This window comes from Kryptolebias marmoratus, linkage group LG9 (assembly GCF_001649575.2).
Source record: "Kryptolebias marmoratus isolate JLee-2015 linkage group LG9, ASM164957v2, whole genome shotgun sequence".
NCBI lineage: Eukaryota > Metazoa > Chordata > Actinopteri > Cyprinodontiformes > Rivulidae > Kryptolebias > Kryptolebias marmoratus.
Genome location: NC_051438.1, coordinates 19,806,312 through 19,819,889, shown reverse-complemented (window position 1 = coordinate 19,819,889; position 13,578 = coordinate 19,806,312). Strand labels below are relative to the sequence as shown.

The 13,578-nt window shown below is 39.7% G+C and overlaps 1 protein-coding gene across 2 annotated transcripts in view; it reads left to right on the top strand.

Annotated features, from left to right (window-relative positions):
• Positions 1–13,578, top strand: part of macrod1 (mono-ADP ribosylhydrolase 1) — a 135,149-nt gene that overhangs the window by 105,583 nt on the left and 15,988 nt on the right. For both annotated transcript variants that reach the window (XM_017408370.3, XM_017408371.3), the window contains exons 6-7: positions 8,497–8,618; positions 11,303–11,333. In XM_017408370.3, coding sequence (XP_017263859.1) covers positions 8,497–8,618; positions 11,303–11,333 — 153 coding nt within the window. The remainder of the gene's footprint in view (positions 1–8,496; positions 8,619–11,302; positions 11,334–13,578) is intronic.

Below are 13,578 nucleotides of genomic sequence, written 5' to 3'. Positions count from 1 at the left end.
GGGGGGGGAGAGGAGGAGGAGTCTGGGGGGAGAGAAGGGGGGAGGGGGGGCAGAATAATATGTAACAGAGAGAGGAAGGAGGAGATGAGGATGTAGCGGTAAAGGTGATCATGGAGGTATGAGAGGGAAGGGGATTGAGCGTAGAATGAGGAGGGAAATGGGAAGCGAGGAGACAGATGGTGGATAGAATGAGAGGAAAAAGGAGGGAACCCAGGAGGTGATGGAGGAGAAGGATGACAGCATGAGGAGGGGGACAATAAAAGAAGGGAAAAAAAAGAGGGAGGGAATGAATAAAACAGATGATCGTCACGACAAGTCCAAATTTAGTTTGAGTTGAAAGCCTGTTTGTTTATCTGATTGAATCTGAGAGCGGTGCTGCCAGTGTTGCAGTGACATTTACTGGATGACGTACAGATGAATGACCAGCAGGTGACCCGCCGCTGAACTGAGCCGAGCGCAGCTGAAAACACACGCCGAGCCGAGCGCTGAACCTGCTCCTGGTCTGGCCTGGCTGAGCAGCTTCTTGACGGCAGGCGCGCGCTCGTTTCCCGACCACTCGACCGTCGGAGTGATGCAAGCCGAGCGCGAACACGACGAACATAAACAACAACAACACGACTCAGAAGGCAAACAAACACACACCGAGAACAAACAGTTTAATTATGTTTCTGCGCATCCTTTGTGTTTTGCCTGCTCTTCACGCGTGATTGCGAGTTTGACCACAGTAATTAAACACGTGTGTCAGTCAGTGTTTGTGCTGCCGTGGGTTTCGGCTCATTTGCATCTTCTGATTGGTCTCTGCTGGTATTTAAAGAGTTATCTGCAGCATCCTCTATAAATTGCCCGAGTGATGAATTACAACTGTGATTCATCATGTAGCCAACTCTCGGAAGCTCCTAAATTAGCAGATTTATTTATTTATTTATTTTCCATATGAAGCAGGGTTTTATATATTTTTGTTTGTTTGTTTTTTAGTGCTCTCTCAGCAGCTTCAATAAAACCAGAGTGAGTTGTAAAGAAAAATAATGTTAAATTCACCAGATAGGATAAAAGCAATACGCTAGATGCAGTGATTTATGATGAAAGAAATAATAAGGAGGAATAAAAGTTTGAATTTGTCTGGCGGGTCTATACAGAGCCTCAGAGGCTCAAATGTAAACTTTCTTTTAGCTTCCAGCTAAACGAAAGAGGCCAGGGATCAATACCTAATCTTAAAATCAATTGTAACACATTCTGAGAGCCAGTCAAAAGAAGCTAAAACACAAATAATGGGGTTTTGCATGTTGTGAACTAAGAATTCAGATGAGATTTGTGTCAATAAAAAAAACGAGGGAAAGAAAGTTGCTTTCAGTCTCATAAATATCAGAGTAGAAATGTTATTGAACTAATTTCTTATGACATTAAGGTTATATAATCTGTTAATTCATGTTTTTTAGAATGGATAATTCTAAGATATGTTCAGATTTGTTGATCAACTCAAATATTTTTTTAATCTTTTTTTTTTGACTAGTTGACAAGAATTTTCATCTGTAATATTCAGCAAAAACAGAAATATTTGTAGTCATTAAAATCTAAAATTTAGATATTTGTTGGGTTTCCAAGTTCATCCACAATAAACCTCAGAGAGTTTTTTAACTTTCTGACAAATCAGGCAAATAATAAACACAAACTCAGGCTTTAGAACCTTAAATTTAACCTTTAACAGTTGTTGACTTTGACAACATTACTCCAGTATTGGATGAAATTTGTTGTTTTGACCTTTTTTTAAAGATTTTTTTGAACATTTCTTTTATCGTGAATCCTTTTGTAATTTAAATCTCTGCTGATAGTTCTGTATTATTTAAAAAATAAGGCAGATTTATTGCTGAGGTGTCACTACTGTTCATTTCTACTCGTTCAAATGTAAATTAGATAGGCTGCTCACTAATATTGCAGCTGGCTAAAGGCAATAATAATAATGTGTGTGTGACCTTAACAAACACAATAACAGCTATAAATCAGCCAGTTTTACAGATATTGAGCTAAAATTTGGTGTGGTAGTAGCTGAGAGTCAGTGATATTGGGTAAAAGTATTTAAAACTGCTACAAGTCGGTCATCTGTCTACATAAGATCTTTTAAAACTCTGGCATGAAAGGGGATGTGCATTCCTAAGCCTTTCATTACTTCATAACGAAGCAGTGAATTTGTTGTGTAGAAACCGTCGAAATAACAGCTTGATGTATGATTGTGATAACACTGTTGACTAATGTGTCGCCGAACAGTAAACAGGCCTGCATCTGGTGCTTCTTAAAAACACTACAGGCTGAATATGGCGGAGGGGAGTTGGCGTGGACACCGAGACGAGCTTTGGAACGTGGCTCGATGTGACGAATTGCTCGGAACCCATCGGGGTGTTCAAGTAAGAGCGTCCCGTTACAGCATGCAAATGTTTATCTTAATTAACGCCGCGGCACCTCCAGAGAGCTTGTTGCTGCTGAGAAGCTGTAGTAACGATTTGTCGCTCGCACATTAACACGCACCCCCAAAGTCTTCTGTTTCATTAAAGAACCCTAAAAAAACAACTTGAGTTAGGAAAGGCTTTTTACACCACCGAGCCGCTGATTGTGCTATGAGTCTCAAGAAGGCTTTATTAAATCTCTGTCAGTGCACCAGATAACTACATCAAAGTTCCTGCAAAATAAAGGGAAGTTAAACAGCATACAGCTTTGATAATTTATGCAGCTGAGGATCTTTATGTCCTGTAACCACACTTATATAAACAGACTGTAGAGCAACACGATTCTTTTTTCCGTTCCCTCAGACTAAGTGATTTCTCAGGGACTTCACCTCTCTTCATTAATGAGAAGTTTGATGAACAACTGTCACATTATTCAGATGAGTTTCTTTAACTCTGCAGATGTCACAGAAAGCACATCTCCCTTTTACCGAGCTGCGGCGCGGACTTTCAACGCCCTGCTGGTCCACGGGGGACTCAAAGGCATCGGAGCATGTCGTTTTTTCATAAGTTGCCATAGCAATAAAGCTTCTCGCCTCCAATCTAATGACTGCAGCAAGAGTCTGCAGCTTCTCAAATCAAAGGAGCATGAAAAAGGCAAATACGTCCTCATGAAGACCTGATGACATAAATCTGTAATGTACCATTTCAGACACGGAGCGATGTTTGCGTCTCTTCTTTAGTTGTTTGGCCATTTTTTTTCCCCATTTGTAAATGCTGTTGAACGTTACAGAACAAAAGCACTCAAAAGGGTTGGATTTTTTTTTTATATTTTCTTTTCAGAAAATGCTCAGATTTTCTAAGGTTTGACATTGTTTAGGTTCGAGAAAGCTTTCTTTTAAGCCCTAATGAGGGCTCTCTCAATTTTCTTGCAATTTTGAGTCAGCAACTCTTCTCCAACAGTCGCAGCTCTGTGAGATACTCTGTGGTTATACGCTTTCATATGTCTCCCAGTGGGGGCGCTGTTCCTCCCCCTGACTTCAACCCCCTCCTCGATCAGAAGGCGTCTCGGGCCCGGCTGTAAGTCCACCAAAAACACTGGTGAAATAAAAAATTTCCACTTTGAATGGCATATTTAAACATCTGTTGCTTTTCTCACGGGTTGCCCACAAAGCAGAAAATCTCCATGTTTAAAAATAAAAAGCTCAAAGTGTGCAATTACATTTAGCCCTAGCTTGGTGCGCTCATAGAAATAAAAAATAAAAACAAAGCTAAACAGAAAACAGTGGTAGCTGCAGATTAAAGAGAAATCCACTGGTCAGTCAGGGTTTTGGTTTCTTATGATCCACTGCAGTATTAAATGGATTTGAAGAAGTGCAAGTGGAGTTTATGAATATAAAAAAAATATATATTATATGTATATGAATAAATTTAATAAGAAAAAAAATGTCCTGATAAAAATATAAATGAGTCAGTTCTTCAGCTGTCAGTCAAAACAAATGAGAGCTTCAGTGACTCACAGGATTAAAGGAGCCTTTGCTGCGTCTCAATCTATGAAAATAACTGAAATAATTCATTAAACCCATATTAGGTAATCCAGGAGACATCATTCAAGATGAGCCCACAGGTCTAATCCCTCATCTTTAAGGCAGCTGTTTATTTAGACATTACCTAATTATATAAACATAATTATTAACTTAACTGACACATACAGTATATGCATGTTTAGATTTGAATAAAAGACAGTTTTAAGATTGTGGGGGGGCTGCTGCTGTTTGATCATAAACAAGCCGAGACGGATGCAGATGCTGTTTCCACAGCCAATGATAAAGATCGCCATAGCAACAGTCTCTCTGTACCTGATGCTGCCCACCACCAACAACTAACTCGGAGACAGAAGTGTGTTTTACTCCTGCAGCGCCTGCTTTTTTCTTTTCTTTCAGTCTGATTTCGGTCATTTACACATTTTCTGCGTAAGGCTGTTGTTTTTCACAGTACGGCGTGCGGAATAAGATGTACTTACTGTCAATTACCCACTCTGTGTCCTGCTTTTTGTTTTTTTTTTGTTGTTGTTGTTTCGTTTTTATCTCTCCCTGTCCTTAAAAACACACATTTACCACGAGATGGATGGATGCATCCATAAATCCTTTGGTAATTTGGCAAACTTTGTATATTTATACGTTGGAAACTGATCGTAAAATATACAGATTTGAATCTAAAGCATCGACAAGTCAGTATCTGTTAATAGAAAACTGCAAGACTGTGAAGGTGAAGTGCACATATATACAGCCTATGATAAAAGATGGGCTTATTGGAGGTTTGAAATCAGACTTTTTATCGTGCCTCAGACAGGTGTGAAGTGCTGATATGGCAGAGTATCAAACATTTCTCAAAGGAAACGTCTTTTGTTTATCGTGCCTTTTGTAACAAAACTCATTATGACATCAGTTGGAAATCTTTACCATCTTATCTTACATGCACCTCGTGAAAAATAGCCCTCCTCTTGTCACAACTGAAGCACAATTTTTGGATCTTGACACACCCTTCTTTGTCCCCGTCGCTGTGTTTCATCAAATTTATAAGTCTAAAGAAAAACAAACCCATACATTACTTGATATTCCTCTCCGTTCGGAGCGTTTTCTGCCCTCTTAGGCTCATCTCACTTCTTAGATCTGCAAATATGCAGAATTTGAGCTGGGATGAGTCATGTCGGGTGGGTGGAGGAGAGGATCATGGTGCAATGACCGGTATTGTATACAAGAGTAGATACAGGTTACAAGCCCCTGATCTGCCCTGAAAACATTCAGCTGTTCAACCTGTCACAATGTTTAGCCGCTAACAATAAAAGTGCTTTCTGCTGTATTTCTTCATCAAATAAAACCTAAAACGTCACATCCCCCCCTCCCCCTACCCCTGCCACAGAACCATCTGGGAAGTTTTGAGCTAAAACAGAAAAACATTTGAAAAACGGCAGGAGCTTTCACATCTCAGCGGGTGTTTGGATGAAGCTTCTCTCCTCAACTTGAAAACAAACAGAACCAGGCAGCGAATTTGAGCCACCGTCGCCGATCAATCGTCACACCTCAAACCCGCGAACAGCTACCTGTGCAACATTCTGTTCTCGCTGCAGAATTTGACGTTGTGGCTTCGCAAGATGGATTTTCTCTGGGTTGTGTTCTTGGGAACAGCATGAGATGTCAGCTGCCTCACGAAGCAGCTTTAAATGTAGGCATGGAAAAGGTGCCGCTAATGGAGAGCGGACTACGTGTTAACTAACTAGGAGCGCAAACCTTGGATCGTCAACTAGATCAGCACCAAAATTTCATCCATTGTTTTTGTAACAACCCCAACATTTCCTGAACATTTCATTCAAATTTGTTCATCAGTTTTTACCTGATCTTTGCTAACAGACAGACAGACAAACAAACCAACAACCGACCGACAACAAAACTTCCTTGGCGGAAGAAACAAAAGGGTCACATGTAGGGGCATAGAGGGGTTTTAACAAAGGGGTTACCTGTGACCTGTGACCTCGACCTTTGATCCCAAGTCAACAGGCATCATCTTTGACCCATGAGGTGTGCAGCTGTGCAGTTTGACATTCCTACATTACACTGCTGCAGAGTTACAGCACGAGGTCAGCTTTGACCTTAAACTTTGACCGGATCACCACCAAAATTTAATCACTTGTTCCTTCCACTGTGTTTGATAGTTTCCAGAAAATGTCATGAAATTCCGTTCGTAACACTTTGAGTAATCTTCTGCACAGACACACAGACTCTATAGAAAACAGAACCTCCTTGGCGGAGGTAATAATTATAGGCTTAACAGCCCTGGAAGAAATGCAAATCGTGCGAAGCAAAAGGTTAGCTTGAGGCTAAAAATAGCAGAACGGTAGCTAAAAGTAGCAAAAGCCTTTCAAAATTTATTGTTTTTATTTTATTATTCACATTGTTACGAGATGAAATTCTCAGAAGCCTTCAGTCATAACAAAAACCCCCAAAACAAAACCATACTTCCTTTGTGTTTCTCTTGTTATCCCACGTTGGACGGGAACATTTGTCTTAGACTGATCGATTGTGCTTCTCCTTATTGCTCCTAAGGGTGAGGAGAAACACATCAGAAGTCAGTAATCTCAGAATGAGAAGATGATTTGTTTCTGATGAAACAAAGAAAGGACTCGTGTGAGCAGCAGAATTTTCCTCCGGAGGCCGAAGTGTCAGGGTTGATCTGTGGTCGAAAGCTGCAATTATTTTGCCCCAAAGCATGAAGAAATTCACTTCAGGTTGAAAAATAGCCTCCGTATTGAAATTTCCTTCTTTTCTGTTTGTGTTTTTTCTTTTCTTTTCTCGGTGAGCTGTGGTCCAGCTCTGTCTTCTGACAGCGGAGGATTTCACACTGAGCGCGACACGCTGAGTCTCATCACAACGTGTGGTGGCGTCGGCGAACACCGACGCCGGTTAAATCATATCTCTCTGCTCCGCACTCAGCTTCTTTTTATCATGTGTTTCCGGTTAGCTTCGCCTCCTCCGCCCCCCTTCAGTTCATTCACCTTTTATTTAATCAAGCAATCAAATTTGAATTTGAAATTTGTCTTTCGAGGCCGAAGAGGAAAAAAGAAACACAAACTTCTTTTCCTCTACGCATCAGTTAGTAACGGCAACATAACAGAAAAACACAAAATCTTACAAAAACAATTAAAAAGTGTAAGACAAAGAAAATAAACCATCTGTGCTTTCTTTGCAGTAACTTCTCAGTTCAGTGCATTTGATGCGTTCAAGTTTGATTTGGGTTTTTTTTTCCTGTCTTTTCTTAATTTTAAGTTTTAATTGCTTTAAAAGTGTTGTTTATAGAAACGCTGTTTAATTCCAGCAATTAAATAAAATCTTAAGTGGTTTCATTTGTGGTGTCCAAAACATAAAAAGGGATTTACTGAAAGCTGAGTTGGTTTGACGGCCCACTATCCAGATTTTATTTGTTCAAATGATGTTGAATTAAAAATAAATAAATAAAAGAACTGTGTCTGGAGCATCGAAAGAATGATGGTCTGAAACAAACGTTTTATGTGCTTAAAGCTTAAGAAGTCTGACCTCCAGTGTTGATGTGAAAGTGTTTTATTTCTCAGGACTGACCCAGAACATATTACATTTTACAAAACATCGCCGGTTCTCCTAAAAGGACAGAAGTCGTGTTTTTGAGTTTAAGTCCTTAAAGAGTCTAAACAGACGCCGTTTTGGAGGCAGGCAGAATAAAAGCTGCTGTAAAAAGTCAAAAATGTTCCAGTGGATCAACCAAAACATCCAAACATCCGGCTTTCATCTGCTCCTTGAAGCTGTAGTTCAGATCTTCTGAAGTGGAAAGATTATGAACATGTGATCTCATTTGTCGTAGACAGCTCTTTGAGCAACCTCAGTTTGGCAAAGTAGAGTTAAATTCTGACCAGATTGATGAGCTAATTGCTCATTTAAATCGGGCCAAGACCAAAGTGGATTGTTTCCAACTTCAAGCAACTCCAGTCTCAAAACCTTCTCACCAGATCTGTTCAGTACTAGTTAATTAATGGCAGTTTTACAGTACACAGTTATGCCCACTGGAACTGTCCGAGGCTTCACAGGAAGTGCCACAGCTGGCTGCTGCTGCTGCAATTTGTGCTTGCAAATAATAATCATAATATCCTTTGGTCCTGGGCTAGCCATTAGCTCGTCAATCCGATCAGAATGAAACTTTTTCTCCAATCTGAGATCATTCAAAGAGCTATCTGCAACAGGTAAGATACTGATTGTTCATAACCATTCCACAGAGCACCTCTTTAAAGGATCTGAATTATTTCTTTATTGAAGAAACCTATTAAGTCACAAACAGGAGAATTTAAGTACAAGCAAAATATTAGACTTACCAGGAGGATGGGTGTATGAAAAGGGTTTTATACATTAAGTGTTAAGTGTTTACAACTAAAGTACTAAAGAGTCTTTTAAAATTCCTTCATAAGGGTAGAGTTAATGGAAAGTCTGTATTAATTAATGACACTAAAGTGGCATGTTGTGTTGTTTTGTTTCTCCAGATGTGATCCACACTGTGGGGCCGATTGCTCAGGGAGGAGTCGGAGAGACAGAGAGGAGAGCCTTGAGGTCGTGCTACAAGAACAGCCTGCAAGCTGCCGCCGAAAACGCTGCTCGTTCTGTGGTAAGAACAGATGGATGAGACGGATCCGAAGGCACGATAAGACGCTGACCGGGGAAGGAACGAGGACAGAGACACGAATGCTCAATAGATCAGTTTGTAAAGGAGAGAATGTCATAAAAAAGAGACTGTGACTAAGAAAAACGAAAGGGAAAAAGTCAAAAAAGAAAAGGAGACGGACTGCAGGCAATACTGTGTGACGAGATTCTATAGCTACAACAAAAACCCTACCTTAGCTAAAGAGAAAAAGATTGATCACATGTGGACTTTTCAAAGAAAACTACATTCATGCTGAGATCGATGGAGGAAGGGAGAAAGAGGTAGGAGTGTTGAACTGTGGGAAGGTTGTATAAAACACACCAGGCTGGAGGTTTCACAGAGAACAAAGTCGGAGAGAAACACAGAAATAAGGGCAGAACAGACCCAGAAACAAACAGGCTGACGGAGGATATGTGGAAGGGATTTCAGTTCATCTCTGGTGTCAATAGTTAAGAAGAATCATTGTGTTTCTTAAGGAGCCATCAAACAGAGCGGTGGGTTCTTCAGATCCTTTAAAGTCATATGTTTATCTTTGGTGTTAAGGGACTCGTGAGTCACATCTGCCAGCAGTCAGGTTAAATGAACTGAGCGGGACACAGGGCGAGCGTCCTGACATCTGCCAGTGCTGCCAGATTTGACAGCAGGTTGAGAATCTGCCAGGATGAAAGTTTTCTGGCAGCCTGGCTCACATCACAACCTGTCGGTTTTGCAGGATTTTGCTTAACATGAATTCAAGACAATATTTTTGATACAATATTGACTTAAAGCTCCAGTCGTGGAGTTAATATTTATGAAAATCACCGTTATGATGTTGTTTATATTCCAGGCGCGGCTCCTCTGAGTTTGTTTTGGAAATCAGAAAGCATTCTGCAAAATGTGTTCAGAGGCAGTCTATAGAGTTTTAAAGACCCTCGTTATAGCCACGAAAGGCAGGTGATCGTGTAATTTCCTGTGTGTTGTTCATGTGTGTCATGTTAGCAAAAAATCTCATCAACCAGTATGTTTACAACTGATTGGCTTTGGAGTCAACCCAAATCAAGATGGCTGCCACACATTTTGCCAGAAAACGGCTACAACTTGCTAATATTAGCGGGTGATAGACATTCTTTTAAGGAATGCTTTGCCTTTAATTTTTAATTTTTGAAACTGTATCATTTGACAGAAATGGGAGGAAATATATTTCATCCAAAAGCCTGAAGGATCTAAAGCAGGGGTCTCCAATCCTGGTCCTTGAGGGCCACCATCCTGCATGTTTTCCTTGTTTCCCTGCTCCAACACACCTGATTCAGTGATTAAATCACCTCTTCATGTTCTGCAGAAGCCTGTTAATCACCCATTGATTCAAATCAGGTGTGCTGGAGCAGAGAAACAAGTAAAACATGCAGGATGGAGGCCCTCGAGGCCCAGGGTTGGAGACCACTGATCTAAAGTTTCCTTTTTTTGCTTTGTGCACCGTTACTTCCAGGGTACGTGGGTCATTTTACTCTGGCTGGTATTCAGGGTTACCTTGATGTAGCAGGTTTTTATTTATCTGCAGTTCTTAGTCACCACATATGAAAGCACTGCCTAAGTTCGTGTTTGTAAATTAAATCAAAATGATAACACATGTTTTTGTTCTTTTACTTTTTGCTGTGCAACACTCATGTCAAAGTCATCTTATTTAACTGATAATTTAAGCTACCTGTTTCCCGCTGTTGCTGCTTTTAAATATAATGTGCTCACATCTATCAGTAGTGATTTAAATGGAGCTATTTAAAGCAGCAGAAAGAATAAAAATGGAGGAAAAATTCTGGTTTTTAGGGTCCATCTGACAATATGAAGTCAGAAAGTTTATTTGTGTCAAAAAAAAAAATCAGGAACTAAGGATGTTCTGAAATCTAACTGGGGCTAATTGTGACGTACAAATCCTCACATTTGTTTCCATAAACTGGAACTAATGAAGCTTTCGGAACAAATTACTTCTGTCATTATGAATGGCGATGAGATTTCAATTTACACATGGGAAAGAAAAGTCTGTAAACCCCGTCGTTATATTTCAAATCTAGAGATTAAGCAGCTGTGAGATGAAATAAAAGAATTCAAATGGGGGAAGCTGTAAATCAACATTCGTTCCCAAGAACAGAGATTCAAAAATCCGTCGAACAACAGCCTCTCCATTTAGAGGCGTTCAGCTGCCAGACTCTGGTTGTTGTTGTTGTTGTGAAGTAGCCACGGTGAGCTGTTAAGTGAAAATCTGAAGGCAGTTGGCTCCTACTGGCATTTTTGAGAATGGGCAATCCTCCAATATGTTGCGAGGGTAAACAACTCTGTGGTCCAATACCTGCTGTGTTTGGAAAACTTATCACGGCACGATAAGAAGAAGAAGTAAAAGTCAACGGTTTGGATTAATTACAGCCGCCGTCCGTTTATTGTTAACACATTTGTTAGAGTCACTCAGGGTCTAAGGTATGTTTTTTGTTTCTCCGCCTGACAAACCCCAGTGATTAGGATGACATTAAGTTTTGTGAAGAAGCTGATTATTGACTCGATGATCCATCCGTCCCTGAATAATTTACTGTGTGGATGAACGTCCTCATAAGAGCCAGACATATTGGTGTTAGTTTAATAAAGTGTGTAGAAAACTAACCTTTTTTGTCACCTTTTTGCAGGCTTTCCCTTGCATCTCCACTGGAATCTACGGTCAGTATTTGCTGTTTTTGTTTTGTTTTTCAACTAGTAAACATTAATCCACCGAGCAGCGTCTGCATGATTGTGTTTTAATGGGGGGATGGGGGGGGGGGTTCTTGCTGGTGTGTCTCCATCAGTGTTTCCAGTATCACTCTTCTGCCTATTTAACCAGAGTGCTGAGCCTCCCGTCACATTACGGCTCCTCCGACCCGCGGGAGGTTTACAGATTAACGCCTTGGATTATGACCGGCAGATTAAGATAGATTAGTTTGGAGATTGTGTCAGATTGACTGTAATCCCCTTCACGCTGGCAGAAGAGAGAGTTAAGGATAGTGCTTGAACACACCCTGGAGGGGTTCTGGTGTGAGGTCTGGTTGACACCTCTCCGCTGCAGCCAGAATGAAGAAAACCCCAAAGTCCTGATAAGATTTTTCTCTAAATGTGGTTTTCTCTGTTGTGCCTGTTTTTCTTCATCACTTTCTTTCTTTGTTAGAGTTTTCTGGGTCAGGGTGTTTGCGGTGTAATAAAAGATTCTGTAATTTTAGCAAATAAAAGCAGCTTTTGTGTCTTCAGACAACCACAAACAAATCCATCTCAGAGAGAAGGTGAATCTTATCTCAACATGAAAGACGTCTACAGAAAGTTTCTCCACTGTTTGGATCTTGCATCACACAAAATATATCTATTATTTTCTTTTACAGATACTTATTGTTTGTTCAGCCTCTACCAAAGTAAAGGTCGAACCACTGACTCACACTGGCTGTGCATAGTTTCTTCTTTTCTTTAATGTTCCCCTTAGAGGGAACAGAACGTCCCTAAAACCTGATAATCAAACGTGTTGAGGCAGAATCCATGCGTCCAAATCTTAAAGCTAATCGCTGCTCAACGTTTTGAAGTGTCGAGGCTGTAAACCTTCAAAGAGGATATTTAGCCTGCCTCTTTTGTGTCATATTAATTGGTTACAAAGTAGATAACTATAGAAGTTTAATGCAGTGAAAAGATCAGGAATCAATAACTTGAGAGTACCTAACAATGAAAAGTGCTTTCCGTCAATGCGAAGTGACGTAAATAAAAACATAACTCGGATTACTGCAAGCCTTTCTTTCATTTAGTCAACAAAATATTTCATTGATTCAGTCAGGACTGAAGCAGAGAGGCAGAACTGAATAATCCGATCTTTAGACGTCGCTCAGAGATTTATAAACACGATTTAAAGTTCTGTTCAGGCACAAACAAGGCATGTTGGTCCTGCTCCTTCAACAAAAAGGAAATGCTGTTTCTGAAGAAATGTTGTTGAGCTTCTTAAAGGGGCTATTTTTACTTTTCTGACATGTAATTATTTTTTTAAATCACCTTGCTGGATGATATCTGTCACTGACTGGTTCAGTTTGGGGATTTTTTTGTTTATTTTTTGTCTGTAAACATTAAAGATTTGGTCAAGACCTGCAGTAAGTTGGATCTTATTTAGCATAAGTGTGTGAGTAACAACACCTCTACTGGTAGAGTTATTACATAAATAAAAAGCAATAAAAAGCACCATAATTAAATACTATATCAGTTTTTCTCACAGTAATTTGCTCTTGTATTGATTGGCTAATTTTAGGCTTTTTTTTCTTTAATGTAACAAGTGACACATTTAGGTTCATCTTACTTTATTAAACCTATAAACCAGAAGAAAAATGTTAATAAATATTTAATGGTTTGATTTGATGATTATTAGGCTGAAATTTGCCAAGTGTGCTGACAATAAAATTAGTTAAAAACCTAACAATATAATAAATCAGTGGGGTTTTTTCATCAAAATATTGTTGGACACACACACACATATATATATGTGTGTGTGTGTGTGTGTGTGTGTGTCTGTTTTAGGTTTTATTGTACAGATAACTCTGTTCAGTAACCTGAAATAGATTATTTTTCAGTGACACAGAGAGAAAACTCTCTGTGTCATTTTGGTGTCATTTTGGTATAAATGCCAACATTTTTACTGTAAATTCTTTTTTATATGAACACCGTCAAATTGTCAGTTCAACCAGAAATAATAAGAAAAGGTTTTTGCTTTTGTTGTAAATTGTAATTTTCGGAGCGAAATCCGAATGAGCAGGTCAAGGCTGTACAAAAATTGAAAATTGGCTCCAAAAACTTGCAGTTGGCTCATTTCTAACATTAACATGCTGAGCCTTTACTTGACCCGTGGAATACATACTGTACAAATACACAGTTTCTGCTGCTTTCAGCCAGATGATGAATTTACATA